We start from the raw sequence: 27,647 nt of genomic DNA, 5'->3' as shown, positions 1-27,647 counted from the left end.
GCTTCAAAAGATCTTTCTTCCATCAACTTTCTCGAGGATAAAGGGGAAATATCGACTTCTAGTTCTCGATGGTCATGGAAGCCATTTAACTCCAAAATTCGACGAAATTTGCTATCAAAACGACGTGATTCCAATTTGCATGCCAGCGCACTCTTCACATCTTTTACAACCTCTTGATGTAGGTTGTTTTGCTGTCTTAAAGCGTGCGTATAGGAAATGCGTTGAAAACGTTATGCGGATGGGTCAAAATCATATTGATAAATTAGACTTTCTTGACGCTTTTCCAATCGCTCGAAACGAGGCTTTTAAAGCAGAAACGATCAGAAATAGCTTCTCAGCAACTGGATTAGTCCTATATAATCCAAATCGAGTGATTTCAAAGCTTGATATTCGACTTCGTACGCCTACCCCACCACCATCTCGAGGAAGCGAAAGCAGCGCATGGGAGCCTAAGACACCATCGAATTATAAGTAGCTCCAGAAGCAAGCTTCCTCGATTAAAAAGCTCTTAAATCAACGCTCTAGGAGCCCTCCAAGTCCATTGAATTCCGCTATAGATCAGGTGCTAAAAGCTTGTCAAATCACGATGCAATCAACCGCTTTTCTTGCTCGAGAAAACGAGCTTTTACGTGCTAGAAACGAGAAAATTAAGCAAAAAAAAGCAACGTCTAAGCTCCAGATAGCTCATCCAGAGGGTGTATCCGTCGCTGAGCTTAAAGAGCTAGCAAAAATTGCTAGAAAAGCTCGATTTGAACCTCAAAATAGTGAGCCGACCGGTCAACCAGGAGCACAAGGACGACGATCTAGGGCGCCACCAAAATGCTCTAAATGCGGTATTCAGGGGCATAAGATAACACATTGTCCAAATTTAGCTAAATAGCTTATATATTTAATATTACGTTGTTTTGGTTGAATTACGTTAATTTGAATTATCGAAAGTTGATGGGGTGGCTCGGATGGGGGGTGGCTCGCTTGGGGGTGAATTACGTTAGGCATTGAAGTTGCTGATTCCTGGCTCCACTTCTAGGCGAAGTATCATACCTGTATACTATGCGGAGTAGATTTGGAATTCAATCCCAGCGCACGAGCCTGGGCAGCTCAACTCAGCTCAGCCCCAATACTACACAATTCGGTGTATCGTGCCCATCAGGTCTCACGAAGGCTCAGGATATTCCCAGCGACCGGCGAACTATAGTTCAGGGCCCCCAAATCCCGCTGACACGGTATCCATACGATGCCACTGCGGCGTGATGATCGACCGCCATGTTCCTTGCACGGCCCCGGATATACCCTCCTTGTGGCTCACTGGCTGACCGTAGATCCTATCAGATAACCCTGGTCCAATGACTCTCCATGATTTCACCTGGAGAGGGTGGGGGATGAATTCACAGAAGGATGTGATTGGTTCACCGGCTGAGCTCTGATCGCCTGTTCCCCCTCATCCTTCAAACTCTGATCTCGCTAGTTCGGCATTCTGACGGCTTTGCCATGGAACATTCCGGAGATCACCGGGGTGGGGGAGATACATATTCATTGGTCTCAGCTGATTATGGTTGTATTACTTGCTGTTATGTTTGTTCTGTTTTGTTCTGGGTCCAAATGCGGCAGCAGGGGGGCTGTTGCCATTCACGTATGAATCTCAACTTCAACCTCATCCCTGGACTTTGAAAATTGGCTCGGCCGGAACTTCGGAGATTTCAAAGAGGGGCCTTGGGGATTTCCAAGCCTCACGCATATTCGAGTGTTCGAGTGGTATTGAACCTACTTCATATGCATATGTAGCGTAGTCCCGAGGTTCCAAGGTTGCATCTAATTAACTAAGACTCCATGACTGTAATCTTCACCAGCGTCCGATACAGCAGGTAATCTAGAGTCTTTCGAACAGACCATATTCACATGAACGCTTCCGCTAATCCTGTCGTCTGGACCCCTTGTGAACAGTATATCCCTAAAATTGATTAGAACGCCTGCCGGGTGATACATGGGAATCTAAGGGGGATATCCGAGAGAGTTTATCATATGAGGAATGCCTCCTCAACTGGAAATCATCTGCGCCGATGGCGTGGTAGCGAGAGATGCAATCTCCGGAAACAGGTTGTGGAAGTGGCGAATATGAGCATACTTCAACGTGTGACTCGGTGGCTTGGACTTTCTTCTTATTCATATCGCAAAACAAGCACACTAGCTTGCAGGCGACACGCACTACGCGCCCGAATGGATGGAATGCACGCCCAGCTAGACAGTGGAATGGATGTAAGTACCTCGGAAGGTATAGTGTACAGCGGCAAGAAACAAAATTACAGGACACAAATAGATTGAGTTGAATTCCAACGGTCAGACACCTAGCGTTATACAGTTTAGTCACTATCTGCAGCCCGTAACTGCAACCCATAGTCCGGTAGTCCGCATGCAAATACCAAATACCAAATACGAGTACCGAAACTGGGGCAGTTCCCCTGGGCAATGAACACCCAGCACGAGGCTCCACTTAGTGGATATCATCGCTTAACAGACCCACCAAGCCTCGGCGATCGGTGTCGAGACCCAGAAACGCGATCCCACCGCAACATGATTCATGTGTCAGGGGGTATTTATAACAATCCAGATCGTCCCGGGACACTGGGAAGTGACTAAGGCACTGGCCACCGAGCTTACACGAACTGTCCTGCCAAATGACACATTCATCCAAGGGATTGGGTCAACTCGGCGGTGTGGTTTATTACACGTCGGACTCCGACTCAATCCTTCATAGTACAACATAATCAATTATGATTTTTTCTATATTGCTCGACATTAGTCCATACCGAGATTTATCCTAGTAAATTCTAGTGAAAGACGCCAACGCCGTTTTTGCCCTGATTCGGTGTCCACTATGCTGCATCCAGGAAATACCACCGGCACGGTAATCAAACCCCGGTCAATTTCAGCAGGAGCACGTCACAGACGGGATAGGCAGGGTTCGTGGCACGTAGTGGGACCGTTGGGCAACGAGGGATGAAAAAAATAAAAATCGATTATGGAATGATCGGCTCCCTCAGCAGGACAGCGCGCTTTTAGTCTGCAGTAGTTTGGCCTGTAGCACTAGGTCCGGTCGCCCTCCCAAAGTCAGATTTGATTTGCCCGACGATCGATGGGGAGAATACCTCCGGGCCATGTTCTAGGCGTATGTGTAAGTTTTTCAGGATTTGAATACCATCAAGTGTCAAAGGAGTCCACTATGATTTGACACTTCTCCGCTAGCCTGATCCTTAGTTTGCGATCTGTGGAACAGGGGTTCGTTGGCTTTTGATCCTTCGTATCTGGTTCGATTCCGGTGATATGCATCATGCATGGGCGTTTTGGGCCTTTTAGAAATGGAACTAAGATCGGGTGGGTTTGCCTATCCAGTGGTGTTGTACAGTAGTACTCCGTGCCGGGCGCTGCAGAATTGTCCGCTGAAGGCAGTCCGTCTCTCATCATTGGTCGAGTGAGATGTCCGGGTCTCGACTTCCAGAAGACGGACTGACAAATTGTTAAACTTTGCCACAAACTCACACATTTTGGATGTTTCATTGGAGAATGAGAGGGTCGAATACTGTAATGTACTCCCGGAGCAAAGGCTGACATTATCTTCTCCGACGTTGAATGCACGGAGCAAGTCGAGAGCCACGCGCGGAAAGTGGTTCGGTTGAATTATCCTGAAGAACCTTGGCGCAAGAGAAAAAGAAAACACGGTCGCTCATCATGTCAATCGCCCGCCCCTGAGTTCCTCCCAAATCAGACACTGTGATCGTCAACTAATTTATGTCGAGATAACGGAGGTCCTGACCCCGCTGGAGGAAAGTAACTGATTCAGGTAGCGCAGCCGAAAAGGACACGGGTACATCCGTCTGGTTGAAGTGTCCACTTCGACCCTCGGCGGAGTCGACCTGATAGGGGGTTCGATTCTGCGACTTCCCGTGTATCGCGACGCGCTGAATCTTCACAAAAGCGCCAATGACGACACTGCTCTGGATCCCTGTCAGAAAAGAAAAGTACGGACCCAGCGCATTGGGACCACAGGTGAGGTCCAAGTGTCTGCAACACGGGTTCTTGAGTCGGTCAAGCCGTGATTTGATTTTGAATATTTCTCTTTTTTATTTTATTTTCGGGGTTGGTTTCCAGGAGTGAGAGTGGAGAGAAAAGACTAAATGCGAAGCCCCACTGTGACCTGACAGAGTAAAATTCCCGTATATACTTTTACCGTACCTCAGTGTCGGGCTCGCCATTGTTTTCCTATGGATCCTTGGACCCGAAACATACCACTGACCCAGCACTCTGGAAAGCCCCATGTGCCCCAAGCTTTCGCCTCCACTTCATAGTACATTACCGTAATTTTATTAGCTGTTTTTCCATTCTTCGGGGCTTTGACACTTCCTCATCCCTATATATGATTCTTCTCCCTTCATGATCCCACTCCGGAAAGGTTTTCGTATACTCCCACGGAATCGGTTTACGTGACACTGATTCCGACAACCATTAACCTGGCGCTTATTATTTTACTCTACCTGGACCATATGGAATGAGGGATCCGCCACACCGATTTCATATCGATCAGCGACCAGGCATTTGCCATTGCATTCTTGCGCCACTCCAAATCGCATAAGGCCGACTAGAGCTATATTGCCATGTCTCCGCAAGGCAACCCTGGACGTCCGGAGGGGGACAAGCCCGAGGGCTTGTCGAAATATCTGAAGCGCATGAAGACGGTTTTGCGCCCACGCTCCGGTTCGAAGCGTCAATCCGTAGCGGCCCCGGATGTTCCTGCTTCATCTAGTCAACCACCGTACGATCTATACTCCCTGCAGCGCACAGAAATCACATAAAAAAAAAAGAAGAGAAAAGAAAATTCAAGAATAAATTTAAGCAAAAAATAACTAACACATCTTCTCTTCCTAGTGCTTCCACCAATCCGGTCCAGTCTATCGATGCTGAGCCCACCATGCTCACCGACTACAGCGCCCTGCAGCAAGAAAAGGCCCGCGCCCTATTCAGCAAATACGGCTTCACCCTAGAACCCGGCGAGTGGAAATCACCCACCGACCTGCAGCTCACGCGGGTCACCAAGCCGATTCGCATGCGAGTCCGCCGCACCTGTCACCGCTGCGAAACGACTTTCGGCCCCGACAAAGTCTGCGTCAATTGCCAACACCCACGCTGCAAGAAATGTCCCCGCAGCCCAGCAGCCCGCGAGAAGGATCCCAATGAGTACCCCTCTCTGCCCAAGAGCAAGATCCCCGAGATCCGCGCCCGTCAGTATGGCGGTGCCCCGTATACGCCGCACCTGCGTCTTACGGGTAACCCCGATGCGCCGCTAGGTATGCCCTCGCGCTCGGGCGGCCAGGATCTCGTTAAGAAGACGGCCAGACAGCGTGTTCGCCGAAATTGTCATGCATGTGACACTGTTTTTGCACCTGGCTCGAAGGAGTGTACTTCTTGTAATCATATCCGTTGCAAGAAGTGTCCTCGGCAGCCGCCTAAGTTGGAAAAGTATCCTGACGGGTACCCCGGGGATGCTGAACCGGCGAAGCTGAACCCTGACCGGACTTATAAAAAGCCACGACGAAGGGTTCATTATATATGCCATGTTTGTACGACTCAGTACAATGCAGACGCGAACACTTGTGGGAAGTGTGGACAGGCGAAATGCGAAATGACTATACGGATTCCGTATGTTTTCTGTTCCTTTGGATACACACGAAGAACCTCTGCTAATACATTTCTTAGGCCAAAGAAAATCAAACGAGAACCGGACCCTGAAGTCCTACGGCGGGTCGAAGAGAAATTAGCAGGCTTGAGCATAGAGTGATGTACACCTTTGTACAGAGGCATCACTCAGTGCTTCTTGGCTCATATGGTCTTTTTCATTTTCTTACTGTCTCTGGACTTGATTTTCCATTTTGCGACCATAGCAGACATACAATGCGATACACCTCTGCGAAGAATGGAATGATCTTTCGTTCGCTTTGCTTCCAACTTTCCCGTCACAGGATGATTACACATGTTACACCGCTTCGTATGGTATCTCGCTCATGCGAGGTAATTTTCACGGGTCAAAATCAGAACCTGTGTTTCTCTTGATCAAATCCCGTACTTTTCACGACAATCTTTTAAAACAAGGCAATAATCCCGAGATCACAGAGTCCGGTTCATCATTGCGCCCCCCCCCTCCCCAATTCCTCCAAAAAGGGCTTTACGACGATGGAAAATAGTTGACTCGGGTATTGACCGAGGCTACCCTACGCGACGATCAGACGGAAACTTCCTGATTCCTGATCAACGCCCTGGATCATGGAAACATGCGAGTCCCAACGGCCCTCGATTCCTGATCTGAACATGAACCCCCGCCAGTCTTGTCCCAAATTGATTTCCCACCGGAAATGCATATCGACATCATTGTGGAGTTGCAAATGCACTAGGCGTACAAGCTCTTTCCATTTGATTTCCTCCCCGGTATCATACTGAAATAGGTTTTGAACCGGAATAGATTAGAGTCAAGTCATACCACGGTCTGTAGCACAGTCCATTAATGAATTGAACTTGAGCCATCGTACCATAGTCTCACATTCGTACGTAACCGCTACCTTCGGCTGAAATGCCAAGATCATGCGATCGACGGGAAACGTACGCCCGGAGAATGGATCGAAAATGCCATGCTCAGCGCGAGGGCCATACGTGGCCTGGAATCTAAATGCCAACGGGATGTGGTCGGACCGACCCGTTTAAGACTAAGTGGGCTTTTTACACAGTGACCCCTTCGCATCATGTCTTCAAATGAGTGTTCCAAGGGGTTCATAGTCTACGATTCCTTGCGTACTCGTTCATGCTTTGACGGAGATGGTGTTTTTGCAGGGACCTAGTTACACGTAGACGCAGAGAATATTTAAAGCTTACAGTACAGAAGCAGTGGGGCTCGACTCCATTGGTTCGGAGTAATAATGGTGTCGGGATATGACCCGGTTCCGAGAATGCCAGACGCTTAGGCCCACGCTTACCTGTTTGAGCATAGATCACACACTCTGAGAATAGCGGAGCTGGGCATTTGTTCTAGTCCTGCTAGTCCTTGGGAGATAGTGCGGCATCCGCGTGCTCCGAGAAAATCCGTAAGGGACTAAACAGCGGCCTGTATGGTGCAGTCTATATGCACATCCCGTAATTGAACCGAGTTGACACGTTGTACAGAAACAGATACAACCTCAATTTTACCTAACCCTGGTCACTTCTGTATTAATATCCTTGCGCACTATTGTCGGGGGTACGTCAAAGTCTGAAAATCCGGCACCGGTTGCAAGGGTTTCCCGCTGTCACAATGGAAACCCCTGCAGGCCGGACCCAACGCACCGGGTCTAGGCATGTTGCCTGCGCGGACAAGGAAGACAAACATTCATGTATATATTTCAAACTCTATTTTTTTGTTTCCTATTATTCCGTATCGGACGCCTTCTTTATTCTGAATAAAGTAGAATAACCTTGATTTCCGCAAGGGTCATTGACAGCAAGGGGGAGGGTTACGAGGCCCATCCAGACTTTCGGGACTTAACAGGGGGTGGATTCGACGGGTCCCAACGGTCGACTAACCCAATCCAGAACATCTAGGATCATGTTCAACGTGTCTGGTCCCCATTCTCTGCTTTGCCTCTCCGGATCAACGGGACTAGAATCCATGCAGGAGAAAAATCCTAGAACTCGGTTATGGATTTGGGCGTAATCCAGAAACGGATGAATGCATGATCCGGCGCAAATTGTGCTCGGTATCCTTGTCTAGCTTGGTTTTTTAGGCGCCAACAGGTGGACAGTACCAACTTTACTGCCGACAATCCCTGTCGATATTCCCCTTCCCCTCCCTTCCCAGATTCTCGGGTCCCAATAATCCATTACAATACGTGTACATGCCAACGCATTGCCATGCGATCCCGGAATCCCATGCATTAACATGGAGTCATGCAGGATCCCAATGAATCTACTCCTGAAGGTTACTGTACGGTACTTTTGGGTTTGTTTTCTCCACAGCCACCTTGTCGCCACCCCTGGCGCCTGGCTTGCTGTAGCTTGCCCTATCGGGGAACTTGTCACTTTCTATTCTGGATTCCAGAATCTTGCCGGAGTGGACTATTGGTGGGCCAACGCATCGCGCGGAGGAAATACCTCCGTTGGTATTGCTTTATTAATTTGCTGGGTCCGGTCGTTGCAGGTCGCTAGACATGGATCTGTGCCCGGGTTGGTGGGTCTAGTCTATTCTAGAAAGAGAATCCAGCTATACATTTTGGTAATAGTCTTACTAGTCTTGTAAGCCTGTCCGATTGGACTGGCGGGTTGAGCTGTGAATCGAGGCTATCACTTGGCTTTGACTTCAACTGTCAGTTCGCAGGAGAGTTTACGGGTCTTTTTAAAGTTTGATGGGATAGCCTCGATGGAGTCTGACAGGATTAAAATGGAAATATGAAATATGACCGGGACTATGGGGCGTGCGGATCATCTTGGTTTCTCATAAGGTGGAATAGGTGTATCCACCTTGAAGGAGCTAATGACTCAGGTGAAGATCTTAAGTGGGAGGCCTGTCTAGTGTTAGGGGCTGGCAGCTACATGGATTTGTCTATCTTCGGACTAGTTTTAATCTCCTCAAGGTAGGTATTTCAGCAGATATATCATAACTGATCAAGTGCGCGACTAGTTGGACCTTACTCGATTGAGCAACCTCAGTTTTACGAGCAGTAAAGTTCTGCGCCGAATGCCGCAGGCTCTTAGAGTAGTTAGTGGATTGTTCTACTTCCTCAGGAACGAGACACATCTCATTTCCCTCACTGAAAATCACTTCTATGATTAAACTCATAATCAATACGAACACAACGAAACCGCGCTGCCAGGCAAATCATGCATGTCATCAAAATCCAGGGGAAACTCAAATGGCCCCTTATCGCTTATCGGTCATATCGATAAGCTGCCTTCCAAGGTTCCAAGTTCCAAGGTTACAACATCTACACATGAAGCTTTAAAATGACATCTAAACTCACGATCGGACTACCGAAAGCCTATGCCGGCAAAGGAAACAAATGCGTTCCACCCACAAATGATTTCCTCGCCGGGACCTGGCATGTAACACATTCTACCCTTCCAATGTGGAAGGACAAACGCAACGTCAACATCACCTACACAACGCTCCCTGCCAATTCGTCTGGTGTAGTTAAGATCGACGACCTTGTGAAATATCAAGGTATTACTTCGGAGAAAATTCAATCCGTCAAAGGAGTCGATACCCCATCCGCAGGTATGTGCATGATGGAAGATGGTCAGGGGAAATCACTAATGATCACCAGGTAACCAGGGCGCTTGGGATTGGCGTGGTAAAGGCTGGCTGAAGATTGCAAGCTCTCATTGGGAGGTTCTCGGCTTTGGCCATACGGATGATGGTAACCAGTGGGTTGTCACTTATTTCGCCAAGACTCTCTTCACGCCTGCTGGTATTGATATCTATGCCCGAAACCAGGAGGGGCTTCCTCAGGCTACCATTGATGAAATTCTGCAAGCATTGAAAGATTTCGAAATTAATGATATTACGACCTTGGCTGAAAGCATGTTTTCTGTTTTGCAAAATTAGTGGTTGGACATTATAATGTGCGAAGATAATATGACCTATTTTCAAGACCGATATTCATGATCATAGATAAAGAAATATACCCCATACTCCCCACTACCACCATGCGCCGAGTCATCCTGGACAAGCTCTCCTATGAGTCGAAATCCCATCTGTTTATACAATTCAGCTCCTTCTCTCAAAGCGTGGACGAAGATATTTAACCCCATCTCATCCGCCTGATCCATTCCGCTCTTCACCAATGCCGTCCCGACTCCTTTACGCTGGTTGTCTGGGTGCACAGCAAGGTATTCCAGACATATATATGGTGTCTTTGGCGTCACTTCCTTCTCCAGCGCTTTTACGCGATCCAGCAACTCATCGGCATCATCATTAGGATCCCAAACAACAGTCTCGGCAAGCCGCCGGATCTCGGCCTCCTCCTCGGGCTCAACCGCCGGGACCTGGGCCTCGGGCCATATCGGCGTGCCATCATCTGGGCTTATCCCATAGGATGGTGGCAAGCGCCATCGGGCATAGCCGAGTATGCGACCCGTCTCTGTATCCATTGCTTTCTGATGTCGCAAGGCCTCCCGGTTGTTCAGCATGTTTCGTGGGAAGCGCAGGGCTATCTGCGAAATGTGGTACTCCAGGGTCCGATGGCGCCAGGCCAGAACCCAGTGCGGGCCAGCCCAGAAAGCGGGGATGCTATTGGCGGCCAGGGCGGCGCCATCGGCGACACGGCATTGGGATAGTACAAAGGGAGCCATGCTAGGGATGGTAGATTACCAAAGTCTGAGGCAGTCTGCGATAGAGAAAGGGCGAATAGTGTATGTTTCAGCCTAGGAGCGTGCGTCTAAAGCTTCCTGGGAATCAGCGTCTGGTTTTTAGCCCTGGGGAAACTTGAGTAAACAGTAAGAGACTGTGTGAGCAAAGAAATCACGGCAAGACAAGCACAAGGAAGAAGATAGGATCTACGAGAAGTGAAGCTTAGGCAGTCAGATAAAAAAGTACTAGTCCTAATTAGACATCAACAGATACCCAGATAAGAGTCTTTGGTCAACAATATATGAGCTTAGCTGGTGTGCTTACAGAGATCTCGGTGGAGACGCCCCCGCGCCTATCTCAGGTACCCCCGCACCATTTCCACATCTTCATCCCTCGAATCTAAAGCAGCTCAGAGCAATGGGAGCTGAAAAGATACTTTCAATTTCAGATCTCGAGTCTGCGGGCTCTAAGAAGCTTCCAATCGCAACTAGAGGTAACGAATATATTCTCTCGAAGGTAGCATAGCAATGCTAATGAAAGGCACTGACCCAACAGATTTCTTCAACTCTGGTGCAACAACTCAAGTTACAGTTCGGGAGAACTCAACCGCTTACCAAAGATACCGAATTCTCCCCCGAGTCCTGAAAGATGTATCCAACGTGAGCACCAAAATCCCTCTGTTCGGCCGGGACATCGCCTTCCCACTTTGTGTCTCCCCAGCCGGGCTACAGGCAATGGCACACCCAGATGGCGAGCTAGCGACAAGCAGAGCATGTGCTAAGCATGGCGTGAACATGGACGTCTCTTCCTATGCTAACAACTCCGTCGAACAAATTACAACCGCAGGAAAAGAGATAGGACCTATTCATCATGTCATGCAGCTCTACTCGATGAAAGATCGTGAGAAGGAGGAACGAGTCATTCGTCGTGCTGAGGCTGCTGGGTGCAAGGCTATTTTCCTGACGGCCGATAGCCCCGTGCTGGGTGTGCGGTATAACGAATGGCGAAACCCGTTCCTGCCTCCAGCTGGTCTGTCGTATCCGATGATGGAGAAAACGTCAGAACAGATTCAGCAGCAGTCGCACGATGATGGGTTCACTTCGTTCAATAGTGATTCGCATACTTGGGCTAAAGAGATCCCTTGGTTGCGCAGTATTACTAAGATGGAGATTTGGATTAAGGGTGTCTTGACGCCTGAAGATGTGGAGACGGCTATTGAGTACGGATGTGAGGGTGTGATTATCAGTAATCATGGTGGAAGACAGCTGGATGAGACTCCAGCAACCATTGATGCTCTTCCGGATTGTGCGAAGGCCGCTCGAGGTCGGATTCGCATTCACATTGATGGAGGCATTCGGTCGGGTACTGATATTTTCAAGGCATTGGCTTTGGGTGCTGAATGTTGCTGGGTTGGTCGTCCGATGCTTTGGGGTTTGGCAGTAAGTTACACAGCCTGTTGTTGAGGGCTAAATACTGACTCTGCTTTAGTACAATGGACAAGAGGGAGTGGAATTGATGCTCGACATCTTCTATCAGGAATTCAAACGATGCATGCAATTGGCTGGTTGTAAGTCTGTGTCCGAGATCAGCGCTTCAAGCCTTGGAATTTTCCGTTTAGATGGCCCATTGGCAAGACTATAGATGAATTTACTCAATAGATGTCGATCTCCGAAATCGAAAATTGTCCCAAAAATATGCAAAGCTTAAAGAGCCTAGGAAGCAGTGTTTGGACTTGTTGCTCATACTTCGTATCTTATCGGCGGGTGACATCAAAAAATTTCCCCAACTCCGCAATCTTCACCTCCAACCACTCCCCAACCAGGTCCAACAAACAAGATGACCGACTCCCCCACCCCAAAGGCGCAACACATAGCGCACACCCTCCTTGCTCGTGCCCACTCCCCCGACTCAGCAGAACAACAATTCACTGAGCGCGTAAAGCAAAAACCACTCTACCTCCGCCCAACCTCCCCCTCCGCCCAAGACAACCGATCCAGACGCCGCCTCCACCGTCTCCGCAAGAAAGAATATTTTATCCGTCATCAGCGCCCGCGGTCTCTATCTGCGCGCGAAAAGCGCACATCGGGCCTCTACGACTTGCCCAAAGACGAATGCAAGCATGCTATCTTCAAGGGCCTGCATGCGCTGTGGGTCGGATATATGCAAGAGATTTTGGATCTCAAGGTCGAGGGGAAGGGTGGATTGGTGACGCCGGCTTCGCATGGTGCGAAGCTTGTCAGTGCTGATTTCCACGGTGCGGAGGTGGAGGTTGTGCGGAGTCGATGCGCTAGTCGGGTGGGTGTGAAAGGAATCGTTGCGCGGGATACAAAATTTACATTCGAGGTTGTAACGGAGAAGGATGAACTCAAGAGTCAGTATTCTTCTTTGGTTCCAGGTTAATGCCCTATTTTGTCCGCATTAGAAGCTGACATTCTTATTATAGCAATACCCAAAGAACACTCTGTCTTCCGGTTTACAGTTCCTTTTCCGAATTCGAACCCGTCGGACTCTGCTGAGGGTCAGCAGACAAAAGGACCTAAACCATTGGTTTTCGAGCTTCATGGTAGTCAATTTGAGAATCGGGCCACGGACCGGGCTAATAAGAAGTTCAAATGGAGGAACATCGATTATCTATGATCCTGTCATATATGTTAACTATGAGATAATGATACGTCAACCCGGTGCCAATATGCTGCACAAACTCCATTTTATTGACCTTTATCATCTTTGGTATCCACACCACAAGTAACAGCAGAGTTGGTGATTGGCACATCTATTATCTTCTGATGATACAAATCACCTAAGTTCTTGGCTTCTCAATCTGCTCCAATACAGATGGCAGGAAACCGACTTATTGCGTCAGAAACCCTGCCACCTATCTTAAGTGTGTTTATTTTTATCAATGAACATAGAGAGGCATTGCATATTGCACAGCTTCGGTAATATCCAACCACGAGGCTTGATCTGCGCCATTGTTTTGTGAGGTGTGTATGATCAGGCTGATAGCGCATGGCTCAGCTGCAGGGATGGCAGCTTTTGATGAAACTAGAAAATGGCAGGCAAAGCCCGTCGAGTCCCTTCATTGGCTGTGTGCGTGTTCGGACAGATATCTCATGGCTCAGCGCCAATCAAAAACTCCTAATGACTGAAACCAAAAAATGGCAGGCAATGCTCGTAGAATTTAATTATTGGCTATATGCCTGATCGTGCAGATATCACTTGCGTCAGCGGAAGGCTGGCAGAAAATTCCCGACATGCTTTTTTTGAAATTAAAAGATGGTAGGCAATACTAGGAGTCCCTTTAGTGGTTTTGTGCATGTGCGCAATGCTTTAAGAATACCTCTATTGTCTGCATACTTCCTTTCTATATCGTGTTCCTCTTGTTCGTTCACTGGGGCTTAGAGATCCACATCATTGGCTTTGAAGCCTACCGTACGATACTGGTGAGGAACAATGATGATTCTTGTGTAACATCAAGGAAGAGCCTAAGCTATTTAGTTGTTTCTGATAGGCTCATCATGTATCGTGATTCATGTGGCTTTCTCTCTATCCTTTGGCTCCTTTTGAGGAATGGGATGACAACAGATGTGAAGACCAACCGCCAAACTCTTGTGTACATTTTGAAAGAAGCGAGCTCGATATGAGTCTCTTGGTGTCACCAGACCCAATCAGGTCTGGCCATGCATGGTCTTATGCCCAAAGGGTTGGTATGCTCCATCTTGTATTCAGGTTGATACGCGGCTGCCTCAGGGCGGTGAATCGACATATAGCTGCCTGCATTGTATCCATGAACAAGATGGCATAGATCCTGACGGTGTAATATGTAGTCAAATCGTAGGCCAAAAACATAGGATGGCTATTCAACGATGGACATATTCAACACGGAATTGATGAATGGTGGAATTGAAGGGAATGAAACCCTAGAGCCGGGTGTTTACATGCCCGCCCATTCAATGCTGAATGTACGCACGCTTTCAGTGCGCTCAATTTCAGACTCGGTTTGCTCTCTTGAAAGCTGGGGCCCACCAAGAAGGAAGCCCTTCTTGACGCCGGTACCCAGTCGGCCACCGATGATGATATCCATCAGATCAATGTCCTGGTCCCATTCGGCAGATACCACGAGGAAATGCGAATGGAATCGGAGAGGGTCACCAGGGTATGCCACGTACTGGCATCCGAAACGCAGGCCGGGAGAGAGGAAATAGCCACGCGATTGTAGATGAGCAAAGAGCGGGTATGAGAGCGGAACATCGGGCCGTGGGAGGATATTTTTGGACGATGTAGATGGGTGAGGAAGTGGAGGGTAGGATGTTGTGGGAGTCACACCGTAGATTTGCTCAGGTACAGCGCTGGTAGGTGTCTTTGAAGAGGCAGAATCATCACCGAAAAAATCTGCCACCGAGGCTGGGCTGTCGTTCGCTGGAGTAGCAGGAGAATCGGGTTTATCACCATCAGCAACTTTGGCAGCTGCTCTGGCGTCAGCCTTGGCCTTCTTGTTGCCTTTCTCTTTGAACTTTTGATCTCTTTGTTGGTCCTTGCGTTCCGCTAGGATGCGAGTGGCGTGGAGGCCCTGGGATTCTAATTCTCGTAGATACTGTCGGCGATCTTCTTCTAGCAGAGATTGCATGCCATTGTGTGCCTTGGCTTCGTCTACAATGCAAGCTACACCCTTGTCCACCAACAGCCGCGCCTCTTCGGGCATCAGCTCGAGCGGCAAACCCAAGAACACATTTTGTTGTGGAATTTGCGGCAGCGTCCCGATCAGCACACCACACGTGTTGTATTCCCGCCTCAAATATGTGACATCGTCAATGGAGAACAGTAGGTATCTACCAGAAATGAAAGAGATCGGAATAGGAAGAGTAGGTTGATCCATTTTGTAGAAAATATTGTTTCATGTATTCTGCAGCACAATCTAATTAGCAATTGATCCTCAACAAGGTAGATTGAGACGAAAGTAAAAGATGTGTGCAAAGTCATTTTCCAGTACGTTTCTCAGTCACATAGCTCAATTATAAAAGAGCTTCAGGGGATTGACAGATTTGTATTTATATAATCATGCAAGGGGGCTTGGGTGAAGGGGAGGGAAAAGCAAGAGCTTACCATTAGAAAGGAACGAGTCTTGGGGTTTTGACAAGCAAAGCCTGAGACTCGCAAAGGTGGAAGGAGAAAGAAAAAACGAAGCGAGATTTTTCTGAAGAAATAGCTCCGCCCCGCTTACCCGTTTTGGGTTGGCGGTCTCCGCTGTCAATTCCACGGCTTGAGAGCAGTAACTCCGGTGTCCGGACTCAACGCCTTAAACCTCAAAACACTTCTTACACGATGAACTTCCTTCTTCTCATGTTCCTGGTATTCTTTGCCCCATTGCTGCTATATGTTGGTCAGACTCCCTTATGTCTCCTTTTCAACCTCATGAAAGACAGACGATTACTGACACCGAGCAGCATGGCTAGCAGCCTCCTCCTGTTTAGGTAGTCGCTTTCGCACTCGTCTGGGTGGATTTTCAGTCCGATCAGGCTTGGACTCGTATGGCCAAAGCTATCTCCGGACTATGGCTAATTCAGGGCCGGCCATGTCTGAACAAATTGAGATGGAGGATATGCTAGCGGAACCCGGCACTCAACGTCACTTTGAAGAAGATGACTGAGCGAGCCTCATGCAAAGGTGTTTCCGCTTCAGAATTCTAGATCTGCCTTTTTAGGCATTCCGCTGGATGCAGGTGCCTCCTGCGCCTCCTTGTCACCTTCTGCCGGCGGCAAGCTGAACGGCTTAATCTCGAATCGCCGACGACTCAAGTTGAACGCCCAGTCTTGCCCCACATTCTGATCACTCCCACCACCACGTTCATGTAAAACAGGAATGCGGTGTGTCTTCAGCATTCCTTGTGGGGGCTCCTCCTGAGATGTAGCAGCTCCCGAAGTCGCCAGTGCATCAGCAGAGTGGGGGAATGGACAAAGCTCAATAACACCATCGCTGAGAAGCTCGATCCACCGGACGAGGCCGGAAGATCGAGGGAACAGTGACAACGGAAGAGTGATCATTGCTGTGATGCGAGTTGTATGCGCACTCATCAAAGCTTTCAGGGAATGCACGAACTGCAGCACATATTCGGGTTGACAAGCATCGGGCGGATACATTGTGGGATTGAGTAAGGAGGGAATGACAATGCGATGAATAGTGTTTGGGCCAGCAGATGCAATGGCGTCTTGGAGTCGTTTGAGAATGGCAATGAATGGTGAGCCCCTCGAGGGCACGAGTGGAATGAAAGTCATATTGGTAATAGAGGGGTGGGCAAGACGTTTTGTGAGATCAAAGGCGTGGCAGAAAGCCGCTTGCTTTGAAGCTGCATCAGTATCTCCCGTTGGTGTAGGGGCTGTAGTTCATCAGCATCATGTTCCATCGAGTCTCAAACGACAGACTTACCATCACGGGCACCCGCAATGCCAGCGCCAAATTCGCCTAGTCGCTCATATCGCCAAGCAATCTTCATACGCTCGTCTTTGCGCTTGTCTGACCTTTTCTCTAAAGACTCTGCTGTCCCAATCAGACCAGGCAAGCTTCGCCCCCATTGCTCTGGCACGCCAACCACATGGATCTTTTGTTCTTGGACAACACCCTCAGCTGCGTAGTATCGCAGCAATGCGCCCGCAAAATCTGTAGTCCCATTTTCCTCGATCAGCAGAATCTTTCCCATAGGAAGACCTGCATGTCCTGCAAGAAGCCCATCTAGCGAAGGTGTGCCTGTAGAGGTAGTTGGCCGTCCGTCATCGGGTGAGGGGCGAATGCCTGGAATAAATTCGGGCGGAGCTGGCTGTACAGAGGCATTGGGGATAGCAGCGCGATCGACGCCAGCTGATAAGCCGATGTTTCGCTTGCGGAATGACATGGCGTATATTTAAGGTCCAAATCTCTTGAACAATTTAGACAAAGAGGCCTGGTGTGGTTCCGATCATGAAATGGTTTATCGGCGGGGAACCAAAACCGGCAGAAAAAAAAAGAGCTGCTTCAAACTCCGAACTCCACCTCCAATTCCTCTCCTCCACTCTCCTCTCCTCGACAATTACACACCGCAAACCCGGAACAGAAGGGTCTTTGCAGTGTCTATATTCTACTCTGAATATTCGTCCTGACTAGCCTCTGAAATCCTCGCCACCGCGAAGTCCAACCTCACAATGTCCGACCCACTCCTCTTCGAAGACTCGTTCACCGTCACCGGCGTCAACGCTCAGAAATACGATCGCGTCTCGCGTCTGACCTGTACTTCAAGCGACGCTTCCATCACCTTCACCCTCGATGTGAACTCCGAGCTCTACCCTTGCGCCGTCGGCGAGTCGCTCTCCATGGCGCTGGCCTCGACTCTGTCTCTTGACGGCAAGGAGGATACCCGTGCGAGCTGGAGAGAGGTCAGCATGGGCGAGCAGACTCTTGCCAATGACTACGATTACGTTTGCCACGGCAAGGTGTACCGATTTGAGGAGGGTTCAACCAAGGATACCATGTAGGCTGACCTAACCTTTTTTTTTTTTTTGCGCTTGTCAAATTTTGTCCGGTGCACATACTAATATGATCCCAGGGCTGTCTTTGTGTCATTCGGTGGTTTGCTGCTCTACCTGGAGGGTCCCTACAAGAAGCTGGCCCCTCTGAAGATCGACCATGTCTACTTGCTTCTCAAGAAATAGATGGGTTCAGTTTGTGGACAAAAATTTGGGGTGTACTTGATCTGGGCAGGTCATTTTTCTTGGGTTGTGCAGCGCTGGCGTTTTTTTGCATTTTGATTGATTTGAATATACCAATAGATGATCGCCAATAAAATCGATCTTCATTCCAACTGTATCTTGCTGGACTGTAAGGCCAAGAGCCAACACCCCAAAGCCATATCACATGACTAATAAGCAACAGAGAAAGGATCGGCAGTGGATTATCTCTGGTTGGCCCGCCGCTACTACTGCATTACATTCAAGATCCGATCACGACTATCCACTTCCACAGCAGAGATTTTTCTGCAATTATGACCGAGATAGTAACAATCACTTGGGGTCGTCTTGATCTTATTGTCCAACTTGAAAGTCGTGTATCGCCCATACTTGCTCCATTCGAAATTCGACTTCCTATAGTAGCTTTCTCTAGATCCCAATCCCTGACTGATGTGAATGTCAACACTGGAGATCGTGTTGTCTTAATAAAGGACAACCATAAAGATTTTGGGAAGCTCCATTAAATCCCAAGCAATGAGAACCTGTGATAGTGGCGGTGCGATCTACACCTGCTCCCCTATTGCTTTCCTTTTAATGCTCTATCCATCGGCCGTATATGAACTAACAATAATGACTATCACGGTGTGCTAATGAGGACTGATAATTTCCTGTTGTTCAAACCAGTAAATCTTCCTTATGTAGCTACAAAGTGTCGCTCATGTGTTTCAAAGGCCATCATTCCACTCTGGGAAACTCCTTCAACAGAGCGCTATTTATCTTTGATATTTGGTCAAGGTATTCTCCGATCATTTTTTGAGAAGGCTTTGTCTCGCTATCTGAGAGAGCCCCGTTCCCGAGAAAAGCAGTATGACGATTGAGGGCGTAAGTAAGGCTCATTGACGCTGTACGAATTTGGTCTTGATCGCTATGGTTAGTGTACACGCATCTCCAAGACAGATTATGGACCATAGGGGTCTCACCAAGTAAGTATCGAAGGTGAATAGATTTAGTCAGCGCCAGCATCATAATTTCAAACTGTTGTACATCCGGTAAAGCACGTAAGTCTGCATTAGACTCGTAATAAAGGCCATTCCATCCTAATAAAGTCATTACGATGAGTGATACTCGCTGGGGGTTTGATCCTACCGGCAGCAAACGTCATGGATGCCTTGCAGATGATATCGACATCTCTCGCTGAGCGGGGTCTCAGCCCCAGTAGACTGGCTGCAATAGGCGGTGCCCAGCTGGAGCCGAACAAGCTTCCAATTCCAAATGCGACGGCAACTTGTAGTTCAAGCTCATCTTGGGTTTCGTCTCCAACTTTAACTTCAATGAAACATTGTCGCAGTTCTAGTACTCTTTTTGCCCACTTCTTTTCATCATTCAAGGAGTCTATGAACTCGGCTCTCAGATAAAATAATCCGTTGTCGATGATTTCTCTGGCAGTAGCGGAACCGCATTTACCTTCAATCTTCAGTGCGCCCTGTGAAAAATACTCTCCAAAGTAGTAGCATTCCGAGCAATTGGAGGTATTTCTGGTTCGGAGTTCTTGCAGATTGCGTAATCTAGAATCAAACTTGCTAAATATGGAGATGAGATCCATATCTCGTGCAAAAGCTTCTTTTGGAAACTGGGCAGTGTCGATAATGAAAAGAGTAATATCTTCAAGGGCAACACGGTCCCTATGGTGGCGATAGAACATATATTGTAAAGCGAAAAGCAGTGAGCTCGTCCATGAGAGGAGGTTGCTTGGACTACCACTCCTCCACTGAAGATGTCTCCAGAGCATATCTGCCATATCTGTTCGATCACCGTCTAGAATATTTGTTTCTTGGCCCGTATTACTTTCTTTGGCGTCCTTGGATTTTGCCCAGATCTTGGTGGTCTCACCGTCTGACTTGCGGTGGAATGAGACACGAAAAAGATACTGTGGAACTTTTTGAAAATTGTCGTTCAACCATTTTTCTCCCTCATGGGGATGAAATGGTAGGCAATCGGATCCAGCTCTGTTCAAATTTAACTGATTCATATACCGGATCAAGTTTTCGGTGGCCATCTTGCGCCTGCAATACTGTTTTGACAGGTAGAATATATATAAGATTGGGTTTTCAGATTATCCCAAGGGAAAAAAAATACAAAAGCTCAACCTTTGGGGCTTTAAATATTCACGGGAACCGCACTTTGAGGTTGGGAGTACTTACAGGGTTCTGGTGCACAGCCCTGTAGGCGCCGAGGCTGCCTGACAGCGTCTCATCATTTTCGAGTGATGTCCACGGGTATTAACCACAGCTATAGATGTTTGCAACTGTTCAGATGGCTGCCTTGGCTACAAAAGTAGTCAACCAATAAGGGATGGCTCTGAACACTGCCCTGATGAGTATCTTGAGATGGGACGTTGGGAAATTTTGAAAACAATATAGGATAATATGCGGAATCTGCCTTCCAATTTCTATTTGCTTTAGAGTCGCTCGATTATATGCCAGGATGCGAGTAACTTCAGGCAGTATATACATTTGGATGTCTAGCAGTGAGAGGCCGTCGGGTATTCCAAGCGACGGTGAAGGCGAGATATAATATCCAGGTAATCCGGCTCATTCTCAGCAGTGAGAATGCCACGCCGAATAAAGAAATCAATCATGACGACAGCACAGTTGGGTTTGAACTCGCCTCGTGCCAACGCATCTTTCACTTCCTGCACCGTCAAGAGCTTGAACTCTTCTACTTCGTTGTCCCCCGGACACGGAATGACTGACGCATCGAGCTTCAGATCAAAACAATACTCGACTTCCGGCTGACTGAGACCAATTTCACCACCAGCTCGTGCATCCCGGATATGGCTGTAAGTCACACAGCCTACTGGGACGATGGAAGCACGGACTATCTCCTCGGGGAGGGAGGCTTCCTCCATAGCTTCACGGACAATACACTCAAATGGCTTCTCATCGGTGCACATACCACCCGCAACCATGTTGTCCAACATGCTAGGGTAGGTTTGTTTGTTCTTTGCCCGTCGGGGAACCCAGAATTTGAGGCCATCGGCATCCTCCACATAGCCGGTCATGTGAGCGCCGTAGCTCACGATGCCGAAGAGGGGGGACGCACACCGTTCCATGTCGAGGAGAAACTCGCCACCAGGTCCGTAGACGGGATATTTCTCGTTCCGCCATCCTCTCAATACTTCGAATGCATCAAGCTTTACGGCTTCGAGGATGCTGTCGCCGACCAATTTACTGCGGTGCTCGGGAGTTGCATCTGCTGGCGTAGCCAAAGTTACGGTCTTTGCGGTAGAGTCGACCACCCAGTAGTCTGGTGACCAAGGGAATTTCTCGACTACCGAGTTCAAGATGTAGCCCAGAATAGCATCGTATCCATTAACTCGGAACTCATAATAATTCTTTAAATTCTCCGTGTATGCCGCACGGTTATCGGTATAGTAAGGGAAACTAGCGAAGCCATTAGACATCAAGAAGAGAACAAACAGATGGAGAATCAGTACTTGTCGCATTCACAAATCAGCTCCAGATTAGACTTTCCCATCGTGACGAGAATATAAGAAGCAATAAGCTTCACGATCATGTCCCGCGATGGAGGGGAACGCCAAGCCCTTATCGCCCCGTGATAAGGGTATTATGTCACTCTTCGTGCTTGGAGAATCCTGGAATCCGCTGGAACAAAGCGCAGAAAGCTCCAAAGAAGGCATCCTTGCAATCCCAATTCCTCAACTCCAACCCAAGCTCAGCCCAAGCTGGCCACCCACCCACAATGTTCTCCGTCGTCATCCCAGGCCGTCCCTGCCAAACGGACATCGTCGCAATAGATCCCCAACCAAACGGCCAAGCCACCAAATTCGCATTCACAATCCCACTGAGCCCCTCATTCAACGAGATAGTCATCTTCTTCCTCCCAGGCACAGTCCTACCCCCCGACACCGGTGCCGCGATCTACGCTCAACTCCCCGATCCCACCACCGGCTCCCCAATGGACTTCCGCTTCATCGGCGCATTAGCGAACGAGAAGCCGTCCGGTATATTCAAGGTCGAACCTTCAACAACCAGCAAAAACCCCAATGCCCGCTCTGAAGACGAAGAAGAAGATGAGATGCTCGATGAGGGCGCTACTGCCAATGCCGTCATGACACTCGGTATCTCCATCGAGCCGGCGCAGAATATTGCGCCGCAGCTTGCGGCACTGGAGAATGAGTCTGCGGTTGGTTCTGCGCAGAAGCAGCTTTCTACTAAGGTGCTTGCGCAGCGAATTATTGGGAGTGCGTTTAATTTCCTTGCGAGCTTTGCTGAGTCTGATAAGGGACGGGATGTTGTGCCCTTGAAGAGCTTTCGGGATTGGTGGACGAAGTTTGAGAGGCGGATTGAGGTGGATCCTTCGTTCTTGGAGAAGGAGGATCCTAATGCGTCTTGAGCTTTTGGTTTGAATATGCATATTGGTTCGATTGTAGGATTACATGCGTGGCACGAGTCATGGACATGACTATTTTTCCTTTTCTTTTTTTGATGAGTGCGAGGTTGCATTATGGAGCGATTGGCTTTATTCTCTTTGCGGTTACGCTTTACGAGCATTCAATTCTTACTGAGTGTTCCAACCTTGGAGGGTTGCTTGGAACCTCATATACGATTGAGACTATGATTGCAGTGTATAAAATAATGACCTTTTTGTCTTTTTACACGGCAATTATATACAGTGGACTCTGCCAAAGAGCCAGAAAAGAAAACGATATATACAAACATCAAGAGTATCCAACACTATTTTCGTGTTTTCCAAGGTCTGCTCCAAGCGCCAATCCCACCAAGCAACAAGCCTAACATTCAAAAAGTAATCATGACTCGGATTCGTGCATATGGTTGAACGATCCATCTGGTCGCAAGCGAATCCCAGGCGCATAGCAAAGACTATACAATTCATCGACATATGTGATAGGCGTCAAAGCATTATCACCAGCTGCAACAATAGCGTCATGCTGAATAACCGGATTCTTTGCCGCATTCTCATTCAATCGGGTGATATCCACGCGCACCTCCTTCTGCACGGTAATATCTCCCAGCGCAGTCGCAGTGGTACCAGTCTCGAAAAGGGATTCCTGTGAATGACCCGAGTGCAGCGCACTACCAAAGCTTTGTTTCCGCGAATGCCAGAGACGGACAATGGCAGAGCGGGTGGAGGATATTTTATCAGAGTCCGAGGCTGTAGAGCCGGAGCGGACATCTGTGAGGAAGAGCTCCTGGCTCAGTTCGCGAGAGAAGCCATCTCTGTCGGCATTGTTGTCGTTTACTTGTTGCTGGACACGGAAAAGGCGGAAGGGGGTGAATGTGAAGTCTGGATTGGGAATTTGGGTATTTAGTGTTCCGACGACACAGAATGTGAGAATGGTGCATTGCCGGGGGGATCGCGGAAGGGCCTCTTCAGAGGCGCGAGATGTTCTGCGGCATGGGGCGAGGAGAGGACGTGCGGAGAAGGTGGCTGCGGCGCGCATTTCTTCGGAGAAGGATTTGGAGAGAGAGGTTATACCGTCTACGAGGTGTTGGCGGAACTCGTCGAGGTTGCGGTCTGCTTGCATGGCGGAGTCGGATTTGAGGTATTTCAAGCAGGTGTTCATAGACCAGCCTTCCATATGGGATATCAGGTCAAGGTGTGCGACTTGTAGTCGGAGCATTGGGAGGGTTGAGGATGGGAGCGGGTTGCCGGTGCCTTTGGTAGTGAGAATCTCGAAATGGTCGCTGACGGTAGGACGCATCACAAATGCAGTCAAGTGTACGCCCTCCGAGAAGCCGCGGTTGGTAGTGGCATAGTCCCGCATATCACGAAGGTGCTCCCTGAGATTGGGTTCTGGAACATGGATGCGGCGAGAGAGAGTCGAGGTAATGTTCTCGATAGTAGCGAATCGGAATCCAAACGAGGCCATTCGAGCCGCTTCGTGTTTGTGGAGCTGTCGAACACTGAACATCAATTGACCTTTGCCGGTTCGTAGTGACGAACGACCCATCGCCTGGGACAATCGAGAGACTGGGATAGCAGTTGACAGAACATCATCGTATAGGGTTCCAAGTTCGTGAAGAGGTATTCGTAAGTCGTTTGATAGCTCCTGCGCTGATACACAGAACAGCTGCTTGAATAAAGTATCGAAATCGGTCTGTAACTCCGTCTCTTTGTCATTAACCACTCCCCGTGACAAGACATGTTTCTGGATAGCGGCCTGCTCGGATTCAAGACGATTTCGCATGAAGGGGATCATATCTTTGACTACGGGCCAGTTGCGGCTTGCCCTAAAGGCCCATAGGAAAGTAGGATGCGTGCGAGTGAGATCATCATCTTGGAATGTCCGTCCAATGTAGTGATCAACGATCTTTTTTGTTGGCAGCAGAGCCTGTGGTGTAACCATGACGCGGCCAGCTGGGTCAAAGTAAGCGCAGGCAAGAACAAGCTGATGGGCGCGGGTAGTCGATCGTCGGCGATTGCCACCAGAGACAACAGCACAAGCAGACAGGATCACACATGAGACACAAGCCTATAGAACGGTCAGACCTATGCATCGATCGAAGGGGTAAAGAATACTGACCAGGACAGAGCAGACGATGACCACCTGACTTCGAGACAATTGCGACCCATTCCTCAAAGTCTCATCTCGCTCCCGATAGACTGTCCCAACAGACGCCGTCCAATGCATGCCTGATACAGCACCGGCAAGCAAACAGGCACAGATCCCGCGCCGCCACCAACTATCAGTCCAAGTAGCTCTCCATCGAAAGAAGATTCCAAGCGCAGCGGTGCTCGAGAAAACAGCGATGATAGCCGATCCGACGACATTCGCGACATGATATGAAGACTTGTAGTTTGAAATTCCCAGCTGTCCAACATAATGCATTCCACACACGGAGCTACCAGTGAGTAACCCTCCTATTAATATGCGTATGTAGCCCGCCTTCTCCTGGACACCAACAGAGTAGAACGCGGCGAGGAGTACGACCACGGGTAGCACAAATGATGTTCCGGTGAACGCGACGTTGTAAAGGATCTGTATATCTGCTTCTCCATTGCCGAGGACGATGGCGCGGTTTCCAATGAAGTGCATGCACCAGATACCTATACCACCCATGGTTATAGAAGAGGTGAGGAGTAGGTACCTATGGCATGGGTCAGTGTGTTCAATTGCTTCAGTCACGGATAGTTTCCATACCAGTTGTAGAAGCCCGATCTGGACGTTCTGCGGTGGAGAAGCTCCAACGTGGTCGCACATCCCATAGAGCTGATAACATACGAGAGGAAGATATACCCTCCCAAGTAGGAGACGTGAACCATGGCGTCTTCGTTACCCGCAACTGGCATATTGAGCTATTATCAGGCAGCTGGGCTATAGCCCGTGGATGAGCTATGTAAGGTAGCCAGAATGGGAAAGGAAAGCGGAGTCGGTGATCGACTTGAGCGATTATGAAAACGAACAAAACATCGAGCTCATGGGATTCAATAACGAATATAAACAAAAAGAGCGACGGTCACAAGAGTGTCAGTGAGTGGGAATTTCCTTGATCTAGAGGCGATGGAAAACCTTATCATGTTAGGCAAACTAGTCTAGGCCAAAACTAAGTATTTGGCGCATTACACCAAGGCCAGCGCAGTACTCGCAAGCCCGCATGACATCGGGCAATTAATTGGCTTCGTAGGCGAGGGCCATGGATCCAGGATCCGATCTAGAAGACGGCTAGCTCCACCCAAAGCTACGCATCGCTGCGAGTGTCTCCATCTGTCGTCTCCATAGCCAATTCGCGTAGCACAATATAGTACTGTGGATCCAAACCCGAGGGCAAAGAAAAGGAATTAAAAAAAGACAAGAAAAAAAAAAGAGTTTCAGATTGATCAATATGATCCAGCGGAAATGAGAACAACTGGGGCCTCTGATCCCCGTACCTGTGGACTTTTGAAGCGAGGCTTGCATTTTAACCGGTTTCGCCATTGGCTTACTATGATCTAGATCGGATCGTAGCGGGAAAAGAACGATGGGGCCTCATGTGTTATCGTAGCGTATCAGAGAGCAAGCTAGCCCCGGCCCCCAGGCACCTAAGCAGATCTGAGTTAGACACGGGGTCTCTGGTCGCAATACCACCTCAGGGGCGGCCCCCAGTGGACGATAATGTAATTGTTGTGTTCCTGCGAACTCAAATTGAAATTGGGATGTTGTGCTCCGGTGAGTGCGCCGATGAGAATGAGTAAGTGGCTCGTACACGGCCCCGCCGAATAGATTGAGCTTCAGCTGCGCCGGGCAGTTGGGTCACAAAAGATGTTTGATCGATTCCATGCCCCACGATGTGGAGATAGGGCCGAAAACACGCATCACCCATGCAATTATGGAGAAAGCTGTGTCATCTGCACCGCTCATCCGGGTATGCAAAGTGACTGGCGTCGGCGATCAGTCACAAAAGTCCTTTCGCGCATAGCGCCTATGAGAAATTTGGGTTGTGAAGTCCTCGGATGAGAATGGCGAGCCGCACGGTACCTTGCCCCTACCTCGGTTGGGTCGGGCTTGCGTCGGAACGACCCTGGAAATTGAAATTTGGGTCGCTTTACCCACCATCGGCCAGCTCCATGGGCTTTAATTGGTCAAGTTCGTCAAGCAGGCCCGATATCGATCTATCGCCCTAAACGGGCACTGACCATCCGGTGGTCTACGATGGTTTTTTCCCTTGATCCATGGTTTAGCGACCGGTGGCATAGAATGTGGAGCCCGACAGATCGATTCGATTCATCAGGGTTTGCTCCGTTCACATTGGCAAATACGCACATGTGGAAGCGAATGCGAACCACACAGCCTGTCGGTTCATCGAACTGCTTTTGTTCTGTACCTTTTCTTGGGGGTTTTTTTTCCTCGTATCAGTGTTCCGTATCAAGATTGGGGAACGCCATGTGCAGAAGTGGGGGGAAGCTAAGTTTGTGAGATACGTAGGATCTAGACAGACGATCAGTCCAAAAGTATGGGCGAACTGCGAACTGCGAACCATGTGTCAAACTGTCAAAATGTCAATCGCATGGCAATGCATGGGTTTGCGCCACAATGAGATACAGAAATTCTCCGGCTCCTCCATCCGCACGACTCGGATCTTCATATTTTCGTTTCTTTCTTCGAAGTGGATTCTAGGTTCTGGCATCAGCCACCAAGTTTGGTCACCGCAGCCCCTGCGCCATGACAACTTGGCTTGCTTTTCCGAGGGATCGCGTTTGCATATCAGGTCTCATAAGACGAGCCACTCCGATTCTTGCGTGTCAAACTTTAAAGTGGAATGAGAGATCGACGTAGAAATTTGGAGCTAAGCCCTAGAGCTTGGACTGTGTCATCACCGTGACTTGCATATGGAGAATGAATCCGAGCCGTTTTCGACTCGTCGTAGATCCGCGCGTGACATTTCAAGGTCGGGGATTTATCAACAAGAAAGGTGCGGAAAGAAACCACTTGGCTACTGGGTCTTTTGAGGCCTAGAATTGTATCAGATCGTATTCATTTGCCTACCTTCACCGGGTACAGAAAGGCTTGTGAATGGCCTCATTTGCATGACGCCATCACCCCGACTACCACGCCCAATTCCAGAAACCTTCGC

The 27,647-nt window shown here is 48.9% G+C and overlaps 13 protein-coding genes across 13 annotated transcripts; 6 read left to right on the top strand and 7 right to left on the bottom strand.

Annotated features, from left to right (window-relative positions):
• Positions 1 to 4,646: 4,646 nt before the first annotated feature.
• On the top strand, positions 4,647 to 5,827 carry N7484_009588 (uncharacterized protein; the record flags this gene model as incomplete). Its single annotated transcript, XM_057119975.1, has 3 exons — positions 4,647 to 4,804; positions 4,918 to 5,688; positions 5,746 to 5,827. The coding sequence occupies 3 exons, from the start codon at positions 4,647 to 4,649 to the stop codon at positions 5,825 to 5,827; spliced, it is 1,011 nt and encodes a 336-aa protein (XP_056969530.1).
• A 430-nt stretch (positions 5,828 to 6,257) lies between these two features.
• N7484_009587 (uncharacterized protein) lies at positions 6,258 to 6,673 on the bottom strand (the record flags this gene model as incomplete). Its single annotated transcript, XM_057119974.1, has 2 exons — positions 6,258 to 6,479; positions 6,647 to 6,673. 2 exons carry the CDS (start codon positions 6,671 to 6,673, stop codon positions 6,258 to 6,260), a joined length of 249 nt encoding a protein of 82 aa, XP_056969529.1.
• A 2,339-nt stretch (positions 6,674 to 9,012) lies between these two features.
• On the top strand, positions 9,013 to 9,613 carry N7484_009586 (uncharacterized protein; the record flags this gene model as incomplete). Its single annotated transcript, XM_057119973.1, has 2 exons — positions 9,013 to 9,283; positions 9,333 to 9,613. The coding sequence occupies 2 exons, from the start codon at positions 9,013 to 9,015 to the stop codon at positions 9,611 to 9,613; spliced, it is 552 nt and encodes a 183-aa protein (XP_056969528.1).
• Positions 9,614 to 9,654: 41 nt separating this feature from the next.
• Positions 9,655 to 10,359, bottom strand: N7484_009585 (GNAT family N-acetyltransferase; the record flags this gene model as incomplete). Its single annotated transcript, XM_057119972.1, has 1 exon — positions 9,655 to 10,359. One exon carries the CDS (start codon positions 10,357 to 10,359, stop codon positions 9,655 to 9,657), a length of 705 nt encoding a protein of 234 aa, XP_056969527.1.
• A 415-nt stretch (positions 10,360 to 10,774) lies between these two features.
• On the top strand, positions 10,775 to 12,757 carry N7484_009584 (RNase P/RNase MRP complex subunit; the record flags this gene model as incomplete). The annotated part of the gene is made up of 4 exons (XM_057119971.1): positions 10,775 to 10,850; positions 10,913 to 11,796; positions 11,846 to 11,924; positions 12,180 to 12,757. The coding sequence occupies 4 exons, from the start codon at positions 10,775 to 10,777 to the stop codon at positions 12,755 to 12,757; spliced, it is 1,617 nt and encodes a 538-aa protein (XP_056969526.1).
• Positions 12,758 to 14,291: 1,534 nt separating this feature from the next.
• On the bottom strand, positions 14,292 to 15,233 carry N7484_009583 (tRNA splicing endonuclease subunit SEN34; the record flags this gene model as incomplete). Its single annotated transcript, XM_057119970.1, has 1 exon — positions 14,292 to 15,233. The coding sequence occupies one exon, from the start codon at positions 15,231 to 15,233 to the stop codon at positions 14,292 to 14,294; it is 942 nt and encodes a 313-aa protein (XP_056969525.1).
• A 446-nt stretch (positions 15,234 to 15,679) lies between these two features.
• N7484_009582 (uncharacterized protein) lies at positions 15,680 to 16,004 on the top strand (the record flags this gene model as incomplete). Its single annotated transcript, XM_057119969.1, has 2 exons — positions 15,680 to 15,737; positions 15,802 to 16,004. 2 exons carry the CDS (start codon positions 15,680 to 15,682, stop codon positions 16,002 to 16,004), a joined length of 261 nt encoding a protein of 86 aa, XP_056969524.1.
• Positions 16,005 to 16,032: 28 nt separating this feature from the next.
• On the bottom strand, positions 16,033 to 17,243 carry N7484_009581 (elongator complex protein 4; the record flags this gene model as incomplete). The annotated part of the gene is made up of 2 exons (XM_057119968.1): positions 16,033 to 16,730; positions 16,781 to 17,243. The coding sequence occupies 2 exons, from the start codon at positions 17,241 to 17,243 to the stop codon at positions 16,033 to 16,035; spliced, it is 1,161 nt and encodes a 386-aa protein (XP_056969523.1).
• Positions 17,244 to 17,529: 286 nt separating this feature from the next.
• On the top strand, positions 17,530 to 18,036 carry N7484_009580 (DNA-directed RNA polymerase core subunit RPB8; the record flags this gene model as incomplete). Its single annotated transcript, XM_057119967.1, has 2 exons — positions 17,530 to 17,855; positions 17,931 to 18,036. The coding sequence occupies 2 exons, from the start codon at positions 17,530 to 17,532 to the stop codon at positions 18,034 to 18,036; spliced, it is 432 nt and encodes a 143-aa protein (XP_056969522.1).
• Positions 18,037 to 19,120: 1,084 nt separating this feature from the next.
• Positions 19,121 to 20,107, bottom strand: N7484_009579 (uncharacterized protein; the record flags this gene model as incomplete). The annotated part of the gene is made up of 2 exons (XM_057119966.1): positions 19,121 to 20,057; positions 20,085 to 20,107. 2 exons carry the CDS (start codon positions 20,105 to 20,107, stop codon positions 19,121 to 19,123), a joined length of 960 nt encoding a protein of 319 aa, XP_056969521.1.
• A 465-nt stretch (positions 20,108 to 20,572) lies between these two features.
• On the bottom strand, positions 20,573 to 21,588 carry N7484_009578 (thiamine pyrophosphokinase-related protein; the record flags this gene model as incomplete). The annotated part of the gene is made up of 2 exons (XM_057119965.1): positions 20,573 to 21,494; positions 21,548 to 21,588. 2 exons carry the CDS (start codon positions 21,586 to 21,588, stop codon positions 20,573 to 20,575), a joined length of 963 nt encoding a protein of 320 aa, XP_056969520.1.
• A 225-nt stretch (positions 21,589 to 21,813) lies between these two features.
• On the top strand, positions 21,814 to 22,467 carry N7484_009577 (OPI10 family protein; the record flags this gene model as incomplete). Its single annotated transcript, XM_057119964.1, has 1 exon — positions 21,814 to 22,467. One exon carries the CDS (start codon positions 21,814 to 21,816, stop codon positions 22,465 to 22,467), a length of 654 nt encoding a protein of 217 aa, XP_056969519.1.
• Positions 22,468 to 22,882: 415 nt separating this feature from the next.
• On the bottom strand, positions 22,883 to 25,386 carry N7484_009576 (MHYT domain-containing protein; the record flags this gene model as incomplete). Its single annotated transcript, XM_057119963.1, has 3 exons — positions 22,883 to 24,568; positions 24,620 to 25,184; positions 25,238 to 25,386. 3 exons carry the CDS (start codon positions 25,384 to 25,386, stop codon positions 22,883 to 22,885), a joined length of 2,400 nt encoding a protein of 799 aa, XP_056969518.1.
• Between the last annotated feature and the right edge of the window lie 2,261 nt (positions 25,387 to 27,647).

This window comes from Penicillium longicatenatum, assembly GCF_028827895.1.
Source record: "Penicillium longicatenatum strain IBT 33135 chromosome Unknown contig_6_segment0_segment0, whole genome shotgun sequence".
In the NCBI taxonomy this organism is placed as follows: domain Eukaryota; kingdom Fungi; phylum Ascomycota; class Eurotiomycetes; order Eurotiales; family Aspergillaceae; genus Penicillium; species Penicillium longicatenatum.
The sequence above is the reverse complement of the archived record's forward strand: the minus strand, read 5'-3'. Positions and strand labels throughout refer to the sequence as shown.